The 26743-nt window shown below is 43.8% G+C and overlaps 1 protein-coding gene across 5 annotated transcripts in view; it reads right to left on the bottom strand.

Moving 5' to 3' along the window:
* Positions 1-6650: 6650 nt before the first annotated feature.
* The window catches only part of col12a1a (collagen, type XII, alpha 1a), a 47238-nt gene continuing 27145 nt past the window's right edge, over positions 6651-26743 (bottom strand). For 4 of the 5 annotated variants that reach the window (XM_031752956.2, XM_039603304.1, XM_031752957.2 and 1 more), the window contains 32 exons: positions 25456-25598; positions 24144-24273; positions 23888-24030; positions 23670-23799; positions 22973-23092; positions 22699-22845; positions 22502-22618; positions 22267-22419; positions 22086-22160; positions 21867-22006; positions 21635-21758; positions 21392-21535; positions 21005-21169; positions 20733-20771; positions 20476-20614; positions 19712-19854; positions 19228-19337; positions 15123-15281; positions 14809-14886; positions 14016-14102; positions 13516-13569; positions 13099-13194; positions 12694-12747; positions 11737-11790; positions 11404-11457; positions 10798-10869; positions 10665-10700; positions 10521-10587; positions 10247-10429; positions 9999-10076; positions 8746-8916; positions 6651-7456 (listed from right to left, as the gene is read on the bottom strand). In XM_031752956.2, the coding sequence (XP_031608816.1) occupies positions 7329-7456; positions 8746-8916; positions 9999-10076; positions 10247-10429; positions 10521-10587; positions 10665-10700; positions 10798-10869; positions 11404-11457; positions 11737-11790; positions 12694-12747; positions 13099-13194; positions 13516-13569; positions 14016-14102; positions 14809-14886; positions 15123-15281; positions 19228-19337; positions 19712-19854; positions 20476-20614; positions 20733-20771; positions 21005-21169; positions 21392-21535; positions 21635-21758; positions 21867-22006; positions 22086-22160; positions 22267-22419; positions 22502-22618; positions 22699-22845; positions 22973-23092; positions 23670-23799; positions 23888-24030; positions 24144-24273; positions 25456-25598 (3533 nt within the window). In that variant the 3' untranslated portion in view covers positions 6651-7328. Of the gene's footprint in view, positions 8334-8745; positions 8917-9998; positions 10077-10246; positions 10430-10520; positions 10588-10664; positions 10701-10797; positions 10870-11403; positions 11458-11736; positions 11791-12693; positions 12748-13098; positions 13195-13515; positions 13570-14015; positions 14103-14808; positions 14887-15122; positions 15282-19227; positions 19338-19711; positions 19855-20475; positions 20615-20732; positions 20772-21004; positions 21170-21391; positions 21536-21634; positions 21759-21866; positions 22007-22085; positions 22161-22266; positions 22420-22501; positions 22619-22698; positions 22846-22972; positions 23093-23669; positions 23800-23887; positions 24031-24143; positions 24274-25455; positions 25599-26743 lie in introns of all 5 variants that reach the window. The other variant, XM_039603306.1, reaches the window with a different exon arrangement.

Here is a 26743-nt window from a genome sequence, read left to right on the forward strand (position 1 = left end):
AATGGTAGTTAGGAAGCACAAAGAGACTTAGTGCTTGTGTGAATGGGTGATTGGCGCTTTGAGTACTCTGGGAGTGTAGAAAAGCGTTATATAAGAATCAGGCCATTTACCATTTAGAATGAAATTCTAGCCTCAGCACAGGATTTAATCATTAGACTCAATTGGTTTCTTTCAAAATGTAAAAGAATGTTCATGTAAATGTAGAGTCTTAATTATGGAGTTCCACAGGGTTCAGTGCTAGGACCAATTCTGTTTACATTATACATGCTTCCCTTAGGCAGCATCATTAGAAGACAGCATAAATTTTCACTGCTATGCTGATGACACCCAACTCTATCTGTCCATGAAGCCAGGTAACACACACCCATTAGTTAAACTGCAGGAATGTCTTAAAGACATAAAGACCTGGATGGCCGCTAACTTTCTGCTTCTTAATTCAGATAAAACTGAGGTTATTGTACTCGGCCCTGAAAATCTTATTTAAAAGTAGAATGGGAGGCAGAGCCTTCAGCTGTCAGGTCCCTCTTCTATGGAACCAGCTTCCAGTTTGGATTCAGACATCCACTTTTAAGATTAGACTTAAAACTTTCTTTTTTGCTAAAGCATATAGTTAGGGCTGGACCAGATGACCCTGAATCCTCCCTTAGCTGCACTGCGTTGGGTGTAGGCTGCTGGGGGATTCCCATGATGCACTGAGTGTTTCTTCTTCAGTCATCTTTTTCACTCACTATGTGTTCACACACATCTGCATTTAATCCTTAGTTATTATTAATGCCTGGCTCTCTTCCACACCATGTGTTTATCCTGTCTTCCTTCTCTCACCCCAACCGGTCGCAGCAGATGGCCCCGCCCCTCCCTGAGCCTGGTTCTGCTGGAGGTTTCGTCCTGTTAAAAGGGAGTTTTTCCTTCCCACTGTCACCACAGCACTTACTCATACGGGGTCATATGGTTGTTGGGTTTTTCTGTTTTCCTTGTATTATTGTAGGATCTTTACCTTACAACATAAAGCGCCTGGAGGCGACTGTTTGTGATTTGGTGCTGTATAAATAAAATTCAGTTGAATTGAATTGAATTGAATTTATTTATTTCCTGCATTCTTCAGCAAGTAACATTTGTAACTTAATCAATACAATCTGACACAGAAGACATGTTCCCATAAAATCTTTCACACCTCATCTTTGACTTCATCTTGACATGCAGCTGTATTTGGACATCTGATGTCTTTAGTGAAAAATGCTAACAACACTCACTCTGTGCAGCCACTGCGGGGTTATACATCGCTTCGCTTGCAGTGCTCTCAGATTTCACTGGACTAAATGTGCTCGGGGGGGGGGGGACGGCTGAAATACATCAGCTCTAATTGAAGCAGATGAATCATGTCACAGGATAAGGTACTCTTTCCAAAGTCATTACTCATAGCTACCCAGGAGCATTTAAACCGCTCTTCAAAGACGGGAAGAAACATGTCGGGTATTGATGTTAGTTGAGTTAATCGGGTTATAAATGGTTTCGTGCAAACCTATGCACTTGGATGATCCAAAGATATAGCAGGATGTGGATTTCTGTCTTCAGCTGTATGCCCATAGCACTCAACAACTGGATAACCTTCGCAAAGATTTCTTTGATGATCATTAAGGCCTCAGTCACAACCCCAAAGTGTCTAAGACCACCCTCATGTCTTCATAAATATACCATCACGTCTCACTCTGCTTAAAGGTCAGACTTCTTGCACATCCTTTTCTGGGATCGGCAGAGGAATCAAAACACTTGTTGGCTCCCGACCCGTGATCTCCACAGCTGTGCTCTGCATGTGCTGCTTCCTGCAACACAACGTAGAGCAGTGACCCGGGTGGGGGACGTCTGCTGAATCGCCTTCCTTGCAAAACAGACAAGTTGCCCAGCATGGGAAAATTTGGACCTTGTATTGCTTTGGAAGTGACATATATTTGACAGAAAAAGACATTCATGATCAGGCTGGAGGTGAAACAAAAGTCAGGGTATCACCTGATGGATACTCCAAGACTAATTACAGTAGCTTTACCTGAAATCCTTTCAGGAGTACAGATGTTTTTGGCCGTGTGCAGAGCGGTGAACTGACCCTCTGTTGGGGCCAGCAGGGACTAAAACACTAAAAACACTGAGCAGAGCTGAACAGTCACTGAGTGTTGATGCTGAGCCAGGTTATATAACAAGTGTTAGAGAAAGCAGTGTTTGTCATCAGGATTTAAGTGATTAACTGGGAGTATTTTCTCTATAAGTTGTAGTTCTTTGGTTCTTGTCTGTGGGAAAGAAGTAATTCACAAACAAAGACTTTTTTTTCTTAAACAAGGTCAGCAGGAGAACTGCCGGCGCTCCCTTTCCCTTCCCATATTCAAAGAGGAGCAGTGCTCCACTGTTGCTTTTGGCATCCCAGTCAGTCAAAACCTTCTGTGTGTTCTCTGAATATTTGCTCTTTCAGGAGTCAACATCCCCCCCATCCCCTTCAAGTTCAAAAGGACTACTCCATTCCTCCCTCAGGTTTTGGTTGGAAAACCGCGAATCAAGGGCCGTCCGTTATAATGGGTGGCTGCTCAAGGGTGAAGCAATTCCTATACATTTGTGTGATTTCCCTTTGAAACCACATTAAAGCCAAGCTAACGTTCTGGGCTTAGAAAGTCTGTGATGGGATGATACAGTTTACAGTAAGGCCATGAGTAAATAGCTTTGCTTGTATTCTAGAGAGCTTTGAAAGGATATTTATAAATCCATATATATCCATAATAATAAATTATTCTGTTGCATTTTCTTGGAAGGTTGGACTGCCACGCAGTCTGAATGCTGGTTCATGTTCACAAAGCTAATAATACCTTATAATTTAGTGGGAAGGTTAAAAAAATACAAAAAATAAAGAAAACCTTTTTAGTAATACAGCATTGAATGAAAAGCTTTATTATTGGTCTTCAAGCATCAATACTAGTCAGTCCCTCCCAGAAAGAGTGAGGTTTGCAAACCTCACTATTTCTGTAATACATGGATGCCACAGAGCAGCTTCTGTGGATTCTCAATGTCTGGAGTCCAAAAAAGGTTTCACAGCATTATTCATGAAACCAGTAACCCCTCATGTCCCACTGATGGAAGGATTGGCATCCTAGCAAATACAGCTCTCAAAAGGGTAGAAGCGTTTTCATTACAGGATAAAGGAGACAAAGTTACCACCCTGCTGAAGTGTCCAAGAGCAAGGCAGGGCTTTACATACACCTCACTGACATCTGACACACGAAAGGCACCACAACTGATGATTGTTGAGACTGCAAAGGTTAGGAAACCTCATTTTAATGTTTAGTAGTGTCTGTTTTAATACATAGTGGTACACAGTACATATGCACAAGTATTAGTTGTAGACATGTTATGGAGCGTGGAGTGAAGAGCACTAAAATGTAGTGGAACAGAACAACGCAGCTCAGTACAGTAGAAGAGAAATAGCTCTTAATGGCGCTCAGCATTTGCTCTCTGTGCACTGACTTTGGTGTTGGTTGATAACAGTCTTCCGAATCAAGGGTGGTTGTTGTTACCATTTCCCAGTTCAGTCAAAACGGCAGTAACTGAAATTTGGCAGAATATCTCCGTTCCAGGATTGCCCCATCCTTTCATGTGCATGCATGGAGCATGCAGCAGAACTAGCCAGGTATGTGAGCTAGCATTGATCTCAACTTATCTGCCAATCACAATGATTAATACCATCGCACGGCATGCTACACTATGAACAGATCAATGCTTAAAGCCTGATTTTAATAAAAAATTCAAATGGCCCACATGTTTCCACCTTCCACTGCATGTGATCTCCATTATTTAGCTGTCAACCCAGAATCTCTCATGCTATCATAGCGACCCTAAAAGTCATCATAAAATGCTACTTTTCAGTCACTGATGACGACTTTTCGATAAGAGATTCCTTTCTCATTCACTCCTCTGTGCCTGGTTTTATTTGTGATGGTGTAAAATGCTCATAAAATGCTGTGATTAACGCCATGACATAAAATAAGTAGAAGTGGACGAATGTCTCTGTAACGTTTTACTCCCACAGCTCTGTTATAAATCAACATGGTTGACTTGCTTTGGTGGGTTTTTCTTTCTTTGAACCCAGTCTGTATTTTCGTTGTATTTTAGTGTGGCAGTGCTGATGGAACACAGCTCATAGGAATGTGATGCTGCCATATTGGACCATTGTGAGAAGAACATCAAAGCATTTTTTAAAAATAAGCAAAACATGTCTTTATGTAACATCAATGTCTCCTCGTGCCACCCAACATTTATTACATTTATTGAGCATATGGTGAGAGTTTGGCTTCTTCTCTTCTTGCTGAGAGTTGGGTTGGTATCACTGTCATGTCGGAACAGACAGGAAATGAGAGAAAATGAGTGACTCAGGCACCTTTTGATGTCATTTTCTAGCTTTTACTTGTGATTGACACATTTGGATTGGATAATCCTCCTTTGTGACTCTAATAATGACCATACTTTACAAATTAACTTCCCATTTTATTCACATTGACTTGAAACTATCGGCTGAGCTCAAAAAGTCATCAGAGAAGATCGGAAGCCGAGGGCTGTTTTTCCGTAGACTACCCATTAAAAATGCAGGTTAGAGCACCAGTTCAGCTCGCTGGTCTGCCTTATGGCTAAAATGTAGCAGCCTGGCTTTGAGTCTGAGAATAAATCATTTTGAAAATGCAGGTTTACGTCACTGACTGCAGACTGTTGGCCTTTTATGCAGTTTATAGTTTAGACTCTTGTTTTGATTGTCTGCACTTAACTTTTAAGGCTAATTCTTTCTCTTATTGACTTAGCGTCACACTGACGGGAACATTTGGAGGGAGGGGGGAGTGTTACTGGGAATAGAACATTGTAACTTTGCTAAAAAACAAACAAACTAAAATTCAGATACAATCTAATCAGAACCTGACCAATTAAGAATAATCATGAAGCCATAAAACATGGCCATGAATTAAATTGTAAGCACCCACATTAGGCCCCACCTTCACTGGTAAAACTTGTTATGGAGATAAAGTATCAGAATTTCAGGAGCAGGACCACGCCTCCAAACACGCTCCTTCCAGTTCTCATCTATATGTTACCCAGTTCTACAAGCTGTTCGTCCTCATTCACGTGCCCCACCCTCCCTGCCCTTTTTAATTCTTTAACTTCTTCACTTCTATTTAGTACACAGGGATCTGCCAGGCCCGGGAGCCGTCCCCAGTCCCCTTCGAGGCCTTCCCCAAACCGCAACTCAGTTCACATCCAAGCATTCACCTTACCTACTAAAACGCTGTCAAACCTGAGCTGAGGACGTGGGCCCAGCTAGTAAAGTGTTCAGATGAACAAATACGATACAACCTACGGGTTTTAAAGAGCTTGGAGAGCGTATGAGAAGTCTCAGCTTTGCTGTTCATCCTGTCAGCAAATATGTTGCATTTTCCAAAACCTTTTCCCTGAAGTCATAAAATGCTACATAAGATTACAAATATTTCTTCCCACTGTTGCTGAAAAAGTGCTTTGTTTGCTGTTTTTCGAGAGGACATCCAGAGATAAAACAGAAGTGTGTAACAACCACAGAGTCTAGAGCAGCCCACTTGAAACTCTGGCCACAAAGTGAACACAGATGGACGCTGGATTGCAATCAAACTCAACCAGACCAGACAGGGTTACATTGAGGCATCAGTAAGTTCGGAGGGAAACGCGGTATCGTTTGGATGTGGTGGAAAAATGGGGGCAAATGTAGGAGCCTCAGAGCTGCCTTGGACGGCATCGCTGAATGATGTTGAGATGATAATCTGTTTGCTGTATGTTGAGACGCAGTGTGAACTTTGTATCGCGTAAAAACAGGTGTGGATACATTTCCATATGTCGCAGTAAAAGTGTCTGTAAGTACTGTAGAAGAAAAAAGGGAGGGGCTTAAATGAGAAACCATTAGCTGTGGGTCCTTTCACTTATCAGCCGGTGAAGCCTTTGTGTAACATGTAGCAGCTGTTTTACACCCTCATGTACTTATCATCAGGAAATAAAGGTAATATGTCCAGAGAGGAATGTTTCCACGTTTGTGTTGCTGAGCTTGACCTCAGTACATTACTCGCAGCTCTTATCTGTGCCATTTGTGCAGAACCCCTCTTCAGACATGCTTTCACTTAATCACAACAAACAGAAACTTGTCAGTTGTTGCTTACCTCATACGTCTCTTATTTCACCATTAGACATGCTTGAAAGGCGTAAATCTTTGGGTTTTTCCAGTGCTGGTATTGGCCCAGTTACGACTACATTGTTTCCTTATGGATCTCTAAGCTTAATTGTTCCAGTCTGATAGGATAAAGGCCAAGCGGTTGCATGTCAAAGACTGTGAAGTAGCTCAGACGTTGGGAAAGCTCTTTCTTTCTTTCTCTTTCTCTTCTTGTTGTCTTGGCACAGACAGGCTCAAAATATCTTTAGCTGTCAAAATAAATAAAGGTTTCCACTTCAAAGTCTTTTCCTGAAGGTCTCATGTTGAGGAAAAGCAGGTTCTGTCGCTCAAATAAACATCTAGAGGAATTTCGAACAGACGGCAGCTGCGGATCAGAGCTCTGACGTTTCTGACTCAAAGTTCAGTTAATAGAAAAACGATAAGAAAGCTCAAACAACTGTTACATTTTCAGTAGTTTTATTGAAAAATGCCTCTTTCGTTTCAGAAATAAATAAGAAAATAAGGCTGTGTGGAATTCACAAAATGTGCAGTTAAAACATGAAAATAGCAATCCTATGTCCATAGTCTTGCAACCAAATCGAAACTGCATCGATAGGAAATGACAACTATATTCTGACTTAGAAATCCTCAGTAAATATACAGCACAATTATGCAATTCCACCTTTGGTAAGAAAACAAAATATTTAAAAAGAAATGCTGCTTGTTACAAAGAGTCAGAATATCATCGGGTTTACAAAATCGTCACAATGTCACAGGGGCGATGTTTATTAACTGAAACGGCTGTACTTACTGAAAACGACATGGGTAGTTGGAAAGTGTTCAAAACATACACGATGTACGTCTCTGGACAGGATTTTACACGAGTAGTGCACTGAAGCCCGATTAACACTTGCGGTTATATTACAAGCAGACACTTGGCAAGCACACAGGTTTGTAACATGTACGTTTGTACTCATCTTCCTAAAGTTTGTCATGTCAAAAAAATATATATGTTCATTATAGCCAGGGGTATCAAACCCATATAAGTACTAGTTTTGCTCTGGATATCGCTTCATCCTCACCTACGTGTTCCTGTAAGTTATTCATTAGTAGACTTTCTGACCGCTCCTTAACGTAGCTATGATGCTAGTGTTTCTGTATTGTCCTGTGGTAGCGATCGCTTTCCTCTGGGGTTTCGTGTCTCAAACTCTCCAGCTGGCTCCACAGGTATATTCACTACTTCGGGTTCAGGTGGATACCGGTTGGCTAGAAACATATTGAGGATGGCCAATCAAAAAACAGGCTGCTTCTGCAACTTTTCACATGCACAATTTTAAATTATATTGCACTGTGGACTTTAAAAATGCCCTGTGTCAAACTGCTTCTCTCTAAAGTAACAAAAAAGGAAGTTTTAAAAGCTGTGATGACATTTACAATAAAACCCAACAAGATATTGAATAAAAAGACATAGTAACATAACCAGCTGATACTATAAAAGACAAATGGAAATGGCAGGAAAGCAACATTTAGCACCATTTTCACCAATGTACACAAAGAGCACGATGATTAAAAAGTACAAATGAAACATGCTTCAGTCTGGACCAGAGCTGTTTAGGGCACTCAGGCGTCATAAACAGGGGTTATGCTGATGGTAAGTAAGCAGAGGGTTATGAGGCACGAGCTCAATACAGATGTTAACTTGATTTTTAGTGAAATGTCTTGTTTCATACAATCATTTACAAGGCAAAACATTAGTTTTATTTACACGTGTCACCTCTACATTAACGCTGCTCTCAGTTATGAACTCCTCTATGTTAGTACTTGTTTTGGGTGGTATTTGTACATGCTCCTTCCTCTGTAGAAGTGCTCAGTCTCTGCTTTCTATCTCCCAACGGTTTGTGGTTCAAGATGCAAACAGACCAGCAGGTTGCCATCACCGTAGCTTGTAGCTGTGAGATGATGTTAGTCCGCTCCGTTCGGTTTTTTTGGGTTTTTGTAATGTTTTTTTTTTCTTTTTAAATGTTCAATAATCATGTCCGTGGCGATTTATCCTTACATGCCCCATAGCAAACGGCCAAACATCTCAGAAACGGGACTTCAAAGTGTAAGCAGCACAGTTGACAGAACGTTTACTATGCAAAACCTGAAAATAGTTCAAACAAGGTGTGAGTTTACTGTGGAACAAAGTAAAAAGCATCTCATTTGACCAACAGCTAGAATGCTTTACATGCCAGTTTCAAAAGTGGACATTAAATGTATGGAGGTATTTAAATGTACAAGTTCAAAATTATTTGACTGCTTCTTCAAAAGTTGCTATTTTTGAAAATTTGTCACATGCAAATCCACAAAGCTCAACAGAGCAGCACGAGTGACTGAAAATGAATCCCAGGGAACAAAACTAATAGTTTTATTCAAATATCAGCACTATCAAACACCTGCATTCATACCTCCATCCATTGAATTTGTCCAATGAGCTGCCAATGTAATAAGCGTGCATACACTTGGAGTTTCCTCTGATGTAGCACCATGCAGGACCTAGAGCGCATTAAGCGTACCTGTGTAACCTTGTCCGTTGTAAGGAATGCCAACACACTGAGAGGAGTCGCAGTACCCGGGTGGTCCCGGTGGTCCCCTCACTCCTGGAGTGCCCTGACGACCTGGAGGGCCACGAGGCCCAGCGGAGCCAGAAGGCCCCGGGGGTCCGGTTCGTGACTCTCCGGGTGGCCCTGCAAATGGGAGTGAGAAGGTGAGTGAAGCCAGCCTGAGTAGGGAGTCTCTTCAGCTAAGCACAAAACCCCACTGACATCATCCGCAACCTGTCTGTGGAAACGGTGGGGGTACCACAGGGCAGCAGGACTATAATTTCAACGTTTCAGTGGCTCAATTAAAGAGAGGGATGCAGTCTGGGGCTGTTTGGAATCACCCCGGCCCCGTCTGTCTAGACAGCAAAAACTCACGATGGAATTTTCCCCCGTTTTTTCTCTCCTTTAAGTGAGCCCATGTGTTGTCAATGAAGCCACTAAAGAAAGCTCATTGTACAACAATCTGACCCCCCCACTCACACCCACTGTGTGTGTGAGTCATCAGCGTGGACTTCCTCCCATTGGTCCGTAGTTGTTTCTCACTTCATTCACAGAAACAGACATGTCAGTGTTTGGTGTGGGGTAGACATCAATAGGAGGTTCCTGTTGTTTAGGAATCACTTCCCAAGGGAACGGAAACTTTCTCGAGCACTTTTATAGGCCGCACACCAGATATCATTTTCACCTAAGGAAAACTACAAGTTCAAACTAATGACATTTTCAGCATTTTCTCTTCTTCTTGAACTGCACCACGGTCTAAAGACGTCCTGGGTGCTGTCTGAACATCACATATGGAAATTCTTTTTCCATTTACCGTAGATGTCTTTGTCGATGTCTAATATGCACACATCACATAAATCTTTAAGAAAGGAAAGAATTGGGAAAATGTTTGGGGTCTCTCCAAAAAATTTATGTAGCGCAGCTGCCCAAACCAAAGATCCTGAGCCACATATACTGTAGGTAAATTTCAGCCTCTTGCTGAAATGTGTCGTTTTAATGGGGCCAGTGGGAGTACTCTGTCCTAGAAAGGTCCACCAAGAAGGTTGGAAAAGGCTGTCACGGCGAAACTGTGTTAGAGTCAGGATCGAGTTGTAAATTTGAACAGTGGGAGAGCAGCAGACTGTCTGCAGCTGCTGGAGAACAATGTTCAACAGAAAACACGCTTAAAGCAGCTCGTTTTCTTCTCGCTATGGCCTACTTCACTTCAAAAAGATGAATTGTGTTACCTGGTGGTCCACTTGGGCCTCTTTGTCCTCTGATACCGGTTCCTGGAGACCCTCGCTCTCCTTTCTCTCCTGGCAAACCTACAGAAACATTAAAGAGGAGAACTCACTTTCAAACAAATTAAGAAAAGTTCTCATGTCTGGCAAAAAGGAGAAATGTTCAATGGTCTCTATGAAACACAACTGAGGTGACTCTTGATTAAAGTGTTTGTCTGGAATCGTGGATAAACCACACAGAGTTGGTATCGCACCTCTTTCTCCTTGATTTCCAGGTAAACCAGGGTTTCCAGGGAAACCAGTTCGGCCAGGCTGTCCGGGCTCTCCGCGGGATCCCGTGTTGCCAGGAGGGCCTGGAGGACCGGGTGGTCCAGGAGTGTTGCTACGATATCCGGAAGGAATCTGGTTCAGCAGCATGTCGACTCTGCTCATCTGACCTTCAAACAAAGAGGACGCATCAAAGAGATTTAGGACAGAAATATCATTTAAGATAAATTCCCAGAGAGTTACATGAAATATTTGACTCACTGTTCACAAGCTGTTCACAAACTTGTCGGGCAATGGAGCGCATCATGTTCTGGGATGCAAAATCTCCCTGAAAAACAAAGACGCTGTCATGAAGCGATTGTTTCCTAAAGCGTTACAAAAAAGTGATGAGAAGATGATACGCACCCTCTCTCCTTTCTCTCCTTTAAGGCCAACAGGTCCCTGTTAATGAGAGGAACAACATGAGAACAAGCGTACCACGTCCTCGACCCCATCCTTCCCAATACCCTATATTTGTGCCACGTTATTCAGTACGTACTGGACTTCCTGGATCTCCTGGTTTTCCTGGTTTTCCTGTTATTCCTGGAACACCCGGATTTCCAGGATTTCCCTGAAAAAAGGAGAATTTTCAGAGAAAAGCGGGGTTTATTTTAAATGACTGCACAGTAAATGTAATCGTAACGTTTAACTTCTGCTCCCTGTTAATAGTTGCATAACAAGCTTTAGGTAGGGAGCTATACTTTAACATCTGCAGCGGGTGGGGGGTGTATGGGCATGTGGCACAAGCTGCCAGGAACAGATGAAAACACACACATGCACAGCAGCACGTATGCACACACGCACACAAACACGCTCGCCAGCCGCTGCTAATGGCTCTCGGAGCACTCAGGATGGTATAGTAAGTGTGCGTCCTATACTGGCTGGCATGGCGGCTGGATTAAGTGGATTCAGACCTTCTTAAACCACAGAAAAAGGAAATGAGATGCATGCACGAGCCTGGTAACAGTGGAGGAAGCTACAGACTGCAGCCTGCTTTTCATGTGCCGTGGAGCCAGAGGAGTAATTGTTGCAGATATATCAGGAAATAAAGCACACTCCTGAATATTTATTTGGCTCCTTTCAACACAAACAATTCCACACTCACCATGGGTCCTGATGGGCCTCTGGGTCCAGATGGTCCCTCCTTTCCTGGTGGCCCCTAAGTAGAAACAACATACAATCACACATGGGTAACAACACACTGGAGACCCCATCCCTGCAATGCATCAGTCTGTGTGTGTGTGTGTGTGTGTGTCTTTTTACATTAGGCTTATAGGCAGTGGCTCAATGGTTCTGGCTGACGCAAGTGAGAACATGTAGGCAACATCAAACATGAGGCCGTAGTAAAAGTGGCTGATCGCATGTAAAACATGTGCTTCAGTATTTCTAGGCTTTGAAGACAGTGTGAATACAACGCATGCCCGAAGATCGATCTTACCCGCGCTCCGCTCGGTCCAACGGGGCCCAGAGGACCGCGCTGTCCAGGAGGACCCTGGGAAAGAGGCAGACACACTTCATCAAATGTGAATGATCAAGAACAGGACGTTTATAGAGCTCCCCAGTGGCCCCGCTGACCAAGAATTAACAGAAAAATCCTGCATTTTCCTCAGTGTCGAGCCAAAAACAATATATCATTTTGGTAGGAAAACCTCTCTCTTGTCTCTAGACGTACGACGTCTTGTAGAAATGTACATAAGCTGTTATAATAAGCTGTATTATGTAAGCAACGACCACAATGCTGCCAACAAGCTCTGGGACTTTCTCTCATGTCTGAATTTGCTTATTCAAGGAGCAGAATGGCCAATAGTGAGGTTCTCTCCAACTGAACAGTGGGAGTTGGCTGGACGAGTGAAGCGATGATGGCTACGCAATACCAAGCCACTCAAATCCAGAAAATTCCCAACTATTATATAAAATGGATTTAGCCTAACTTCAGATCTGCTTCTGACAGTCAAACAATCTGTGCAACCTCAAAGAACTGCCAAGATTCTGCTTTTATTTGACCTCCATTTTCATCCACAAGCTCAGCAGGAGGTCTTCTGCCATGAGTCAAAGATGCTCAAACTTCAGACAGACTGTAAGTCTCTACCACGTCCCAATCATCTTCAGTTACAAGGCTGGAGAAGAACATGTTCCATTCCCCATTTCCCCTTTGGTAACATGAGTCTGCACTTCATAATAATTTAACTGCATCAGCGGCCTTCTACCGTTTGTCAATCAGTGGGCTGATCTGAGAGTGTGGGACTCCCTGGGGATGGCACGGTAAACCTCCCACTCCGAGTGTGGTTTTAATCCAGCCATATGGACTAAATCCAGGCTCCAGTAGCAACACCGCTCTCTGTGGATAGTCTCCAGTTTCCTGCTCACAAACCACAAAATAAAGAGAAGTACGTACTTGCAGACCGGGCAGGCCTGGGTCCCCGGGATCTCCCTTTGGTCCTGGGCGACCCTGAAGATGGAGGAGGAGAAAAGACAAGCTTGCTTTAGTCTTTGGGGTTGTTTTCTTTCTGTGAACCTGTGATTGTGATTGATTTTGTGTTTTCACAAGAACATCTGCAGGTAAAAAAATCATAAGCGAGCCCTCTGGTTAGCTTTCTTCACGTCGAGGGGAGTGTAATGTGTTTTGACATTAGTTATAAATCCAACTCACTGGCAAAATGGAAACTACACCAGCTATTCATCAACTTTCACACAAACTTCACTTATCAGCACATGTGAACGGTAATTTAAAGAAAAAACAGTGATAGTGTGGAAACATACATCTACTCAGAGGATTTCTTTGGAGTGAGGATGAACTTACAGGTTCTCCGGGCAGAGAGAGTCCGTTAGGGCCTTGTGGACCTGGTGGTCCCATCGGACCTGGAAGTCCTTGCTCACCACGTGGACCCATCGAACCCTAAAGCATTAACCGAAACATACACACGAAATGTTACACAGCCTCTGGCAACCTAAAGCAAACCTTTAACTGCACATATAGACAATGATCGCTAACAGCCTCGGGAAACGAGCCTTTAGGTTACCTAACATAGGCCCCTCTAACCGTAGCTGTGGAAAAACATACAGTCGATAACTGACTTCAGATGTGTGCAATTTGAAATACCATGGCATCGCACAGCATATTTATCACATATCTAACTTTACTTTAGGAGACTCGTAAAATCAAAGCTGAAAAGTACGATTTAGTTTATAGCTTACAGTGATGTCAAGTTTAACTTACAGGCTTGCCAGGATCTCCTCTGTCTCCTCGAGGTCCTTTGGTGCCCGGGCTTCCCTGGAAAAGTGAGGAGCCAGAAATCCGAGTGAGTGTAACAACAGGAGCAAGTTCCAAAACCCCTAAAGCCCCAAAGCCAGCAAGCCTTGCATGGGCTTAGTGAGGTTACCAAGCCCACATATTCCAGACCTCTCCTCAAGACTTCTGTACTGCCGTTTTTCCGACAGGCATTTATCTTTTGACACTTCTCCCCAAGCCCACTTTTTTTTTCACATGTGCCACTGGTCTCATCCTCAAATGCTCTTTCCAGAGATTAAAAAAACCATCCTCAGTGTGTTTGAGTGCAAATGTGAAGCTGTATGGTCACTGTAACAGAGGACGGTCTGGCTTTATCATCATCATCTCTGAAATATCTGTCTTCTGAGAAAACTGCTTTATCAGGTGAAGACACGCAGAGGAAGAGGAAGTGAAGACAGATTAAGGGATGATGGAGGGAGTTTCTGTACCGAAGGTCCAGGAGGTCCCTGGGGGCCGATGCTGTCCTGCGTGCACGTGCAAGAGTGAGGAAGGGATGGACACTTGGCCTCATCTCTCTGAAAAGGACCAAAGTTGAGCAGAAACACACATTATTATTGGAAATTTAACACCAACTGACACTTGAAGGCTTGTCTTTGAAATCTGCAGAATACAATTACACAATTATACAACAGTATCCCCACAAACTCTGGTCATCATGAAGCTTCAACACCAAACGCTGTCCGCGTATTTGGAAATGACTGGTTGATGTGATGTGTTATATAAGACTGAATCATTGACATGATGGATTAATATCTGATGCAAATTATACAAGAATTACTTGTAATTGCCTAAATGTGCATGCATCCGGTATTTACTATACTGTATCAAAGTAAATGTGATTTAGTGAGTGCTTGGTGATCTAAAGGAGCGTTTGTTTTCATGTAATCTGGAGGTCATGATGGCAATAGTGTGATTAGCTCAATTACACAGGAAACAAGGTTCCATTCAGGCCAGCTGAGGCGCTTTCTTTTCAAACAGCACTATAGCGTTTTGCTTAATGACCACATACCAGCAAACGTATACTTTGGGCTGTAAACCCAGGATAGTGTATACAGTCACAGTGGACCTCTGAAAATTTATTACAAACAGCTAACAGCAAAGATTAAAGGCTTCAGCGAGAACACGGGAAGCAAATGTGGCAGAATATCCGAGCAGCGCGCATGTATGTCAGCGGTCTTCTGGCTTGTTTATGACATTATTCTAAATGACACTTGTTCTTACTGTTGCGGGCAGGTCGCAGCATCTGTCTCGGCTGATCCAGCTCAAACTGCAGACGATATCGAACATCTGGAGCTGGAACTACACAACAGAAGAAGAGAGGCTGTTAACAAATGGCTCCCACGCTGTTAAAAATTTGATCCTCTGAGATACAGAAAAGATAGACGCCTTCAGTGGGAGCCGTTAAAAGTGAATTGTGCATCTATGGACAAGAAGTTTTGGATGTTCTTTCTTTGGAAAGTTAAGAGATGATCTTCCAAAAGTGTTTTCCAAGCCTTTGCAGTTTTAATGAGTCCCAGCTCGTTTTTTTGACTTACTGTAGCAGACTGCCTCCTTCCACCTCCAGACTTGACCATCTTGCCAAGCACTTCATAGCCATCCAGTGTGATGTTGTTGGCCTCTTTGATGGGCTTCTCTGCCACCTCTTGGCAGTCAATGTTGAGCTTGACTTTCTCTGGAGAGACGGTGATGTGGAGCTGCAGGAGGGAAAGGATGAAGAGAGGGCACCATTAACATCTTTGTCTCCTCAGCTGCCAAATTGGTTGCAACCATTATTTGGCAAATATTTCTAAGAACATCGGCGCATCTGAAAAGCTGGTTTGGCATTTAAATCTGTTTGGATGAACATGGCTGCCCTTTAAATATGAATCTTTTCTTTTTAAGAAAGTGAAACCATAAGACTAGAAATGTTTAGTCTTTGAGCTGCTGTTTGATGCCTCCACAGATGAATGGACCGTAAACAGGGAATATACAACACTGGCATTTCTGTGCGGTATTAAAGTGCTAGTCAGTGATTGTATAACAGCACAGAGTGACAAAGTGCCAGTTTCTGAAGTTTCCTTTTCAGAGGACCCGGCTCCACATCTTGAAATAATATCTTTTGCGGTGTGCCATCAAAAGTCCTACACTTTCCATAGTTTCCCTTCACAGTTGCAAATTTTCCTCTCCCTAACAGTCAGACAAGCTTTCTTTATGTCAGGAAAAGCGAGCTACCAATTCTTTCTACAAAGCTATACCAACCACAGACTAGGCCATAGTTCTTGGCAATCAATCTTAAAATTATAGTTTACTTCCTTGGAAACAGAACAAACTATCTGGTGAGACCACAAAGAGAGAGGGGTGCCGTTTATCTCCAGGTCCTGGCGTGGATATAATACGCCACACGATGCTCCTGAGGGCTTACCAAAACATGGTTGGATGGTATACTGTACACATTACCTCACTGACCAATAAGTAAACAGTAAAAAAAAAAAAAACCCAGTGTCACTGGAAATTGTGGCTTCAGGAAAAATAATGACCACTGCTCCCTCAGCTGATGGTTGCTGTTAAATGATCTTGTCCAAATGCAGCAAAGTGTTGACAGACGAACAACTTTCATTCATCAATTGTTAACACAGAGGGTTTCACTGTGCTCTGCTGTGTCAACACTCCACAATCACAGCACATATGGTGAGATTTCAAGCTGACACCGTCGCTGCTCCAATGCACATGACATCCAAGATTTATATCACATCACATTTTGTTGCTCTTGGCTCCGTCCTCAGTCTTCCTCCATTTTTTTCCAATCCTGAACCTCAAAAGACTCATAGCCCTGTTAATAAGCAGGTGTAAGTCTTCTCTATGAAAAAAAACTCAACAAAGCTTGAATTATCTTTAACTTTGCTGAATTTTTTGTCAGAAATGAAGATTATAAACAATTTGGCACTGGGCTAACAAAGAGCTAAGAGCCAGAATCATGGAGCTTTATCAGTGTATGCATATACTGGCACCGCCTTCATGAAAGAAGAGTTTGAAAGACTGGGAAAGCAAACTAAAATGTACTTTTCAGTATTACAACAACTTACATGATCAAACTTTAACCAGTGAACCGCCGAACACGCGATTGGTCATCATGACATATGGAAAATATCTTTGGTTACCAGCAAGGTTCCCATCATTCAAATGTGGTGGGGGGCGGGGATTCCCCAGTGGGGCTAGTGAGTGGTTAGCATCTGCTAAAGTCATCTCAGAGAGTGATCCCACATGTTTAAGTAGCAGTTGACCACGACCTCCCCGGCTTGGGTTACTCTTTATTAACTAGCCTGAAGGACACAGAAAATACTCTAGAAGCGAGTCAAAAACCTGATTATAAGACTCAAAGTGCTTTCTACCTAACATTCATGCACACATCCAGACTCCGTTGAAAGCATTGGGACTGGCATGCAGACAGAGATTGATCCAGTTCCAGTTAGCAGATGATATCCTCTACCTGGTGATCCACAGCCATCCCAATGAAAGCTGAGGCGTAAGATTAGAAAGTAAGTCTTGACTAAATCTGTATTCGGCTCACTCCAAATTTCAGATCTCACTGAGTTTCGCTTTTCTGCACACACACAAAAAAAACACCCCAACTAGCATTTGTGACAGTGTCATCAGTGGTCACTCTGGCTTAGCCTGCGCACACACATGCTGAGGTCAGTCTGTAATAGCCACAAAGTGTTTGAAAACCACTGACAACATGTAAACACACTCCACCGCAGCAGTCAGCAGCGGCATTTACTCAGCAGACCAGCAAATAAGCAGCTAGGTAGACCGCTGCAGACTCGCCAGCTCATGCAACAGCAACTATTGCACCACAAACCAGACTACCCAGTGCTCACTCAGTCCGAGAGAATGGACATGCGCGCGCAATCACGAGCACCGAAGACTCGACCGACAGTGATGCAATTAAAATCCAATCCTGACCCAACATTTTCCAGGGCCGCATTTATTCATGAAGTCACCCTGCAATTAGCTGTGTAGATGCTAAACGCTCAAACTAAAAAGTCATTTACTGCAGGCTCTGATCTCTGGGCCATCACGCTGAGCTCTTTCATGTCAGGAAGTGGGGTGGCAAACTTTGATGTCAGATAAGATGTCTGTACATTGAAAAGGGTCGTTTACTTCGATGACCTTAGAATAAAGGGACAAGTGTACTAAATACGGAGGACGCTGTCTAGAAATAGCAAATGCAATTGGTTGTGACTTGGAGAACACCGAAACCAGCCGCTTTCCCCCAGTGATCAATTTAGCATCGTAAAACTTTCCAGGTTTGTAAAATATACCGTCTTACTGTGCTTACTGTGCTGAAACATAACAGGGGATGTTTTGAAGTCACTGAAGCTTTGCACTGGCCACAAAGACAGTTCATGTCTCTATTTACCTCTTGCTGTAGCCCCGAGAAAAAGCCTACCATACAAATGGTGTTTATCACAGTAGTAAGCCCGGCATGTGTTCCTAATATAGCGGCTAAAGCGACGAAGGGAAAGAAAGAGTCTGCAAAACAATATCGCCGCTGTTGTTGATATTCTGTGTAAGATGAGAGGTTTTGGCCGATTGTTTGAAGAGCAGTTGATGTTCACGAATCTTTAAATACGCGCCCGCTAGAGGAGTTCTGGCTTAATTTCTCACATGAAATCCGGAGCAGATGATGGCGCGGATCGGTTTCAAAATAAAGAAAATGTTTCATCAAGACAGCTGCAAACATCTGGATCCTGAAGCCTTAAATCCACCGCTCACTGTCCTTGCAGCGTTCAGCCAATAATGTGTTTCCTTGCTTTCACAATAAGAAAAGTACACGTTCCAGTCCAAATCTCCACCGATCGTACAAACAAATTTCAGCCGATTCATCACGGTGGCTACTGATTTTTATATCTTCAGCGTTAACTTAAACTCGGCCTGAAATTTCAGCTTTTAGTTTGAAAACAGAGAACATTTAGCAGACGGGGAGGTCGGGTGAAAGATGCGTTTTCATGCACCTGCAGGAATGTCTTTTGTAAGTACATGCCGAATTAAATGAAAATGTTTTGTGTTGTTTGTGGAAAAAATGCAGACAAGTCAACTGAACCCACATAAAAATTGATACAGCAAGGAGCAGATTGGTTTGGAATTCATCTAACAACTACCAGGAAAGCTTAGAGTCTTGATGTGGTCAGACCGCCATGATTCACTCTAACAGCCTGCAGCAGAATTTCCCTCCAGCCAAAGTTTTTAAAACTTATTTATAGCCTCCACAGCCCATTTGTCATATTCACTGGCCGTGGCTTAAATTAAAGAAATATATATATGTATGTAGAAAGGGGCCACTTTGACAGCAGGTTGACACTTTGAGATTGATAGCAGGAACCTTTTGACGGGTAACCCGATACGGCTACATGACCCTGAATGTTTTGTCACATCATCACATTAAAAGGTAATTCAGGCAAAAGAAAGGAGGCATAGAAGTCACAGAGGACCTTGTGAAAGGATGTAAAAACAGACGTGAAAAGACTGAAAAGACTGAAAACACAATAGCCTTCAGAAAGGAGACGCAGCGCTCAACTGACAAACAAAAGACTCTGTCTTTCACAGTAAAGCCAAAATGTCACTTTGCTCCTCTCTTTAAAAATCACACCCGATGTTTACCTTGTGGAAGCTGCCGTGGAAAACCCGCCTCACTTGCTGCTCGTTAAACGTGGCTCTCTGGATCTCTCCTCGGGTGTCCTTGTTGTAGAACGTGACTGTTTTGCTGGAAGCTGAAAAGAGAAGAGCCTTTGATGAATCCCTGACAGTGTGTTACAACGCAGTGGCACGCAAAGCACAGACTATAGAGAACACATGCTCGCAGAGCGAGCAGGATAAATGGGAGGATAAAGGGAAGGCTCGGAGGGATTAGGACAATTCCTGTGATTATGTGCATGCACACGGTTTGAAAAAGATGCTGTTTTAAGAGTTAAAGCTCCCGGTGAAACAACAAAAACGTCCAGTTGTATGTCAGGCAGTATGTCCTGAAGCTTTCCAACTATTGCCACTATATCTAGCACCTTTAGCGATTTATACAAAAAAGAACAAAGGAAGATTTAAAAAAGTGTACAGCTCAGGGTAAGAATAGTGACCAGGGGAGACTTACGGTTGACGGTGACCCCGACTTCAGGGTTGTTGTTTTTGTCGGCAATCTGCCAGATATCAAAAGGTTCAGAGGGTGTGTCGGGCAACAGGCGGAAGAGCAGGATGATGGTGTAAGAAGGGGGAAGACCATCCGGATGGATCTCCCTGTAAATGTGAAAAACCACACCCTGTGATCAGATGTGAGCCTGGGCCCTCGTTACAGCAGCAGAATAATAATGATATGCATTAATACAGCGTCTAGTGTGTGACACAGGCGGCACATGTTTTTTCCCATGGCCTTGATTAAATTGTGCACATATTGAAAGTATTTTCTGTCTTCTTTCAGGTTGAAAGTGTTTCCACTTGTGTGCATTAAGACAAATGCTGCACTCACGCACACTAAATTCGCATCATTATAAACATATTAAGAAGACTTTTGGACACTACAGCTGTTGTGCAAGTGTTTAACACCGCCTAAATGGTGCCCAATAAAGAGACAAAGCACTTGACTCAGCGGTGATTTGTTTTCTCCTTGTAAGGAAAAGGTGGGAGGGTGGGGGTCCTGGGGCTTTTTAATCCTACACCCAAAATATCTTGTTCCTGCTAACACCTCATATTCTACAAGCTGCAACAATAAACAGGCCTGAGCATCAGGGAGAGCTCTGTGACTACAGAGGCTGTTGAACTTTATTAGGAATAATGAAGCATGCAGGCGATAAGGCCAGTAACCTGGGATTATGCACACCCTCTGTTTTCACATAAATACAGTGAAACCTCAGCTCTTACTTGGTGGGCTGGTTCAGGAAGGAATCTTTGTGCAGCCTGTAGGCGATGTAGCTGTTAAAGGAGCCCGGCTCCATGGACACACCGTTCATGGCAGCGAATGTCCTGTCTGTGATATTGAAGGCCTCGAGCATCCTGAAGCCTGGAGGGGAAGAACGAGAGAAACCTTGTAGTGTACCACATAACAGCATTTAGCAATGTCAACAAACTCTGCAGGGATTATCTGCTGTGTACAGTGCATGGTGATGTTGTGTGCTTACCAGGCGTGGTGAATCCATTGATGTAGATCAGAGGGCAAGCTGAGACACAACGAAAAGTTACAAGGAGTTGGAAAAACAGATTACAGCAGAAAGAATGTGATTTATATCCCTTTATATATTTCCCCTGGCAATGGATCAGTAGGAGCGCACGACAATGGGAGAGCTTCCCCTTAACTCTGCCGTTCACTAATCAACCCGTCTAATAAAGGTTTTGTCTGAGCCTGCGAGTGAAACTAAACTTTAGTTGCTGTTTTTTGATACATTAATCTTACTGGAAGTGGCTGTTTCACAAATGAAGGTGATCAGGTTGTCCTGGATTTTGGCAAAAGCGTCGTAGTCGTCTACCACAAACACGTGTCTCTCGCTGGGCTTGCTGCCGATGTTTCTCAGCTCGGTCATATCCACGTCGGCCACTCCGACCACAAACACGCTGTAGCCTGTCGGTGCAAAACACAAACACACAAAAATAAACAAAGACCATTGTTAAGTCTCCAACAAAAACCCGCTGTGGGGATTAATACAAGAGTTTATTAAACAGGCCAGAAAGTCTGGTTCAGATGAACTAAATCGACATTCAGGAGCAAATGCTTCCCCTGTTTTACTGCTTCTATAGTACAAACCCGAACACACAAGCCAGTGATTCATATTTCCACACATACCAGAATGCTGCAGCTTCTCTGCACTCTTCTTGACCTCATCCTGGGAGCGTCCGTCTGTGACGACCACCAGCACCTTCGGGACGTTCCTCCTCATGCCGCTGTCTGAGATGAACACCTTCTCATAGACGTGCTTCAAAGCAATGCCTGGATGAAGAAGAAAGCGGGTGAAGAAGAACATCGAACCTCAAAAGTTCACTACAGTCAGAACTTTAAGTTTGCAGCTTTTTTTTCCCAGAGCTTCACCTGTCTTGGTGTTGCCTCCTCTGTAGCGGACGCCCTGCAGAGCTGAGATCACGATGCCTTTGTCGTGGTAGGTGTTCAGTTTGAACTCGGTCTTGGCGTCATCGCTGTACTGCACAAATGAAACCTGTTCACCGAGAACAAAAATAAGAGGATGGTGACGACGGTGAACACAGATATTAGGAAATATATGCATGATTTTTTTTTGTAAGAAGCCACCGAAATATCTGCTGACCTGCATGCCTTTAGGGCTGATGACATCGAAGGCTGCAGTCATGCTGGTAACAAACTGGAGGACTTTATTGAAGCTGTCGTCTCCAATACTCCAGGAACCATCGATCAGGAAGACCAGGTCGGCCTTGGCACCTTTGCACACTGCGATGCAGGTAAAGCAATGTTAGAGGCTGATCACGCCTGGACAATGAATAAACACATTGATTAAAGCTATCCTCACCATCTAACGCAGGTGGGACTGTTGCTGGAGGAGGAGGAGTGGGAGCCTCTGTTGGCACTGGGGTGGGTTTAACCACTGCAACGCAAAAAAGAATCTCATGTATGAATTCATCACAGCTGGTGAAATGACATCTTTGTAACATCAAAGAAACAGGAAGTTCCAGCAGCAGCCTTTTCCTTACACGTCCTCTCTTTGACACTGACTCCAGGTCCCTCGAGGTTGGGCGTTTGCGTGTACACGGTGGCGTTGTAAAGAGTGTCCGGGGTTAAGCCATCAAAGCAGTAACTGTTCTCTGAGCCTCTGACGGTGATCTCCTGAGCCCCGCTCCTGGAGGCTAAAGGAGAGGAAAGATGAGAGCGACTCAGCAACTGGTTCTAAAACGTTACTGTGACGTGTAACTGGGTAACTGAACTTACTATCAAAAGGATTGACTTTGAGTCTGTAGGAGGTGGCTGCTCTGTGAGGGGCCCATCGGAGGCAGAAGGAGTCGTAGCCAACGTTGTAGGTGTTCAAGTCCGTCACATTCAGATACACTAAAGACAAGCAAACACAGCTCATTATAAATCCATCCGATCCAAACATCGACCATCAGGTAACAGCTTATTCAACTTACAGGTGGTGCCTTGACCGACCAAAGGTGCACTGTCACCCGTGTTGTACTGTGCCAACACCTTCAGGTCGTAGGTGGTTCCAGGTTTCAGGTTATGGAGCTGGTGGGAGGTTACGTCTCCAACAGACACCTCCATGGACTCATCCGAGCCTGAAAAGCAACATTTATATTACTTACATGTGAGCAATGTAACTTTTTGTCTAGTAATATTTCATACAAGTGGAAAAAAAACTACAACGAGATATAGTTTTTGATCCATGCTAAAGCATGTCTGTACCCTCAGGTTGGTAGATAATCTTGTATCCATTAACCCTGGAGGGGGCAGGGTCCCAGGACACCCTGAAGCGGGTGTACCACTCATCAGAAACACGGAGATTCCTGGGGCCGAGCATTCCCACTGCAGGAAGCAAAGACAGAGCGGCGCAGTCAACACAGGATAAGGTTCACTGTAATGGGATGCTCAGGATCTGAGTTTTGGTGATCCATCAGCAGCTGGGTAATTTCTGCATCTGAGTTCACTGCTCATAATAACATTAGAAAAATGAGTGAAATATGCCAATGTGTGATTAGCGGGATGCTAAATTCCAGCACATGAAAGAAAGTAAAAAAAATCATAATAACAATAATAATCTGCCTGAAGGAGCGGAGCAGCATTACGATACGCAATAGTGTTTCTTTTGTTTGAGAAGCAAAGTTAGGCAAGACTCTGGCCAGCACTACGAGGATAAGATCTCCTTCACTGCAGTGCAGGCAGCTCAGGATTTTCTGCCAAAGGCACTTTGTGCTTTTGGCATTCTTTAAAAGTCAACAATATCACTTATTCCACGTTTGGTTTAATGTTCAGTTCCTCAGGAACCTCATTAGTGAATTAGTCCGTTCGGATTTTCTGCTCGCCGCTGACGCTGATCAATAACGCTCGCTTAAACAGACGTGAATAAAGACTCACGAGGTCGCACGGATGGAACAGCTTGTACCTGTGCGTCCGTCACCATCCACCTCTCCTCCTGGTCCATCAGCATAGACGGCGGTCACTTTGATGTTGTACGGCGTGTCCGGGTCCAGGTTCTGCAGGATCACGTTGTTTCTGTTTCCTGGCACTGTAGTCTACAAGCAGAAGAATTGGATGCATAAACAAGTGCCTTTGTTATTTATGGCCACAAAAACATTATTATCGCTGTAGAATTATGCTCACATATTCCTCAATCGGGTCTCCTGTAATCTGGGCGTAGGTGATGCGGTACTGCATGACAGGACCATCTGCATGGTCCCAGCTGACAGAGAGGGTAGTGGTGGTGGGGTCGTATACGCGCAAGTTCCTCGGGGCACTTCGGGGCACTGAGCGCAGAAACCGGAAGAAGAAAGTGTTTTTGCATTTTTGTTGAAAACATCTATGCGTCTCAGAGCTGCTGTGCGATAAAACATCAAAACACACCAGCCCGGGTTCTTACATGTCTTTCCTGCATCACTGATAGCAGGTCCTTCGCCATCGCTGTACAGAGCAACAACTCCCACATTGTAATCAGTGTTTGGAAGCAGCTGCTGCAACAAGGCTGTGGTGGTTGTCCCTGGTACCAGAATCTGTGCAGAGACACAAAATAAGTGGGTGTTTATAATTTTAGGAGAGATTTAATGCAGTGACTGTGCGCACATGCACCAATGGGCCAAATCCAACATTCACGCAGCCACAGACTCTTCCCCTCTCGTCTGGCAGCTGCTTGTTTTCTACACCTGCCTTTTACTGAATGGCTCCTTGTTGTCAGCAGCAGTGAAAGGAAGAGCCAAACAGTCATTTGATGTTCACAGGTGTGATAGTGGTTTAAAAAGAGGACAGAAAAGGGGGTTTGGTGGGTGGGTGACAGCCAGCACTGATGGACGTGCCAGCTGATCGTGTGTCCTTAGCCTCAGAGCGGTTATCTGGACAGGCTAAGGTCAGCGCTCCATGAGGGCTCTGGCCTGGTGGAGGTTCAAACATGTTTGTGGGTGTCTGAGTCACACCACAGTGTTTCCTGGTCAAACTTAGGCTTAGGACTCATCAGCCAATGATGATGAAGCTAATAAGCTATGCTGCAAATCTCCAGCTGGCATTGGATTTGGTGGTGCTGGCTGAAACAGGCCACATTGCCACTGACACACATAATTAGCTCTGGCCATGCAAAGGGCACGATCCTGTCCTAAACGTGCTGACCAAAAGGGAAAAAAGAAAGCTGAGTGCACCTCTTTATCAAGACACTGTCGTTAGCGACCCAGTGAAGAAACTAATGGTGCAGTCCGTCTGGCATGGATGCTGAAGAAAGCTGATGCAAAGAGACGATTTAAACGTTTTTGTGGATTCTTTGAGTTGCCCAGAAATCTTTAACATATGAAGATGTGGGCACTCTGATGCCAGATGGCACACATCGCGGAGAGAGCGGGAGCTGCTGCTAAAGAATTTCTGCTTTAATGAACGTGTTTGAAACTCAAGCACTTATTTACAGAAAACAATCCAAATGGCAGAAAGTGCACACATGCAAACACGCTCACACCACTGCGTTTGGTGAGCAGACCGAGTGCTTTTAAAAGTAATTGCACGGTAAACTGCAAATGCTCCCACTTCCAGCTCCATGTGGTGATCCTCTGTCTTAATACATTCCTCAGTATTTGTGTGCATTCTGTATGATTGAAGGCATTAGAAATAAACCTGCTCTCGATTAGTTTTCTCAAGTATAATCTAATAACATAATTTACGCATCAGCCATTCCCACACAGCAGTTGGAAACTCACTGATTCTGAAGGCCTGGCACCGTTCAAAGGAGAGTAGACCACCCGGTACTGCTGGACTGGACCTGTGGCAGCTTCCCAGCGAACGTTCAAAGTGTTGGTGGTGGGGTTGTAAACCTGGATGTTTCTGACGGGGCTGCGCTCCACTGCAGAGACAGGAATATTGTTTAGTAAGAAGGAATTAAAGAGGGGCAAGATAACAAGGACGGACAGAAAGGAAAGGCTGACAACTGCAAAAACGAACAGAGAGAAGAGTAATGTGTGGAAAAGGGGAGTGGCAATAAATTAAGGCTAAAAAACCAGCAATTAAACAACACCCATAAGAATGAAGCACAAATGCATAACTGGTGTTCCAGTACTGGTAAACCTTTTCATCTGGAGTATTTACAAGTATCTAAATAACACCTCTGTGAATCTCCCCACTGCAGTCCTGTCATCCTCCCTTTGACTCAGTTTATAAATCATGGTCTGGACTCATTTTATGGCCAGAACAGGACAAGATGAGAACTCTCCAGTAAAACTCCCCCAGCAGCCAACAGAGACGAGTTTAGGATGCTATTTAACAATACAGCGATCAACAGGGCACTTCCTGTCAGTGCCCTGAAGGTTAATGAAAAGGATACAGAAAGGCCTATGTGCAGCTCTGTGTGAAGCTAGACTTCTAAAAAACCAAAGCAGATGTTTGGAGGTTTTGTGCTGCTCTCAATTATAACCCCATAAACGCAGGAGAAAAAAAGTAAGCAAGCTTCCGTACTTTAAATGTTTCACAGACCAGCGCTTGTTACTTTTAAGATGCTGTGAATGCTCGCCGAGCAGCATGTTAGCTCAAACGGTTGAATCAGACGAGAGCCGATTCAAGTCCTGACGTTAATGAACATAAATATATGTACACAGGCAGCGTGAGCTTTGACTTGTCCACTGAAAAGCCACTGAACATGATGAACTATTGCTACAGAAGGGAAAATGGGGGTAACAGTAGCTGGCACAGAGCATGACCCCAGCAAAGCAGGCTGAGAGCAATTATACATATAATGCTCTCTATTCATTTCAAACCCCCTGTTTCTTTTTCCCAGAGAGGAGCCAAATACCCCAGCCCCGCCATTACCCTGACCGCTAGCCTTCACATCAACCTATAAATGGACAATATTACAGTAAAGAGAGAGGAGACACCATTATAGTGCTGCCAGGCCAGAGGAATTCCTTCCTGCGCAATCACCCCACAAAATGCTGACTAATTCCCAGCAGAGTTCGGTGGTTCAGCTGTGGGAGAAACTGGAAAACCGATGTTCAT

Source organism: Oreochromis aureus, linkage group 19 (assembly GCF_013358895.1).
Source record: "Oreochromis aureus strain Israel breed Guangdong linkage group 19, ZZ_aureus, whole genome shotgun sequence".
NCBI classification, from domain to species: Eukaryota; Metazoa; Chordata; class Actinopteri; order Cichliformes; family Cichlidae; genus Oreochromis; species Oreochromis aureus.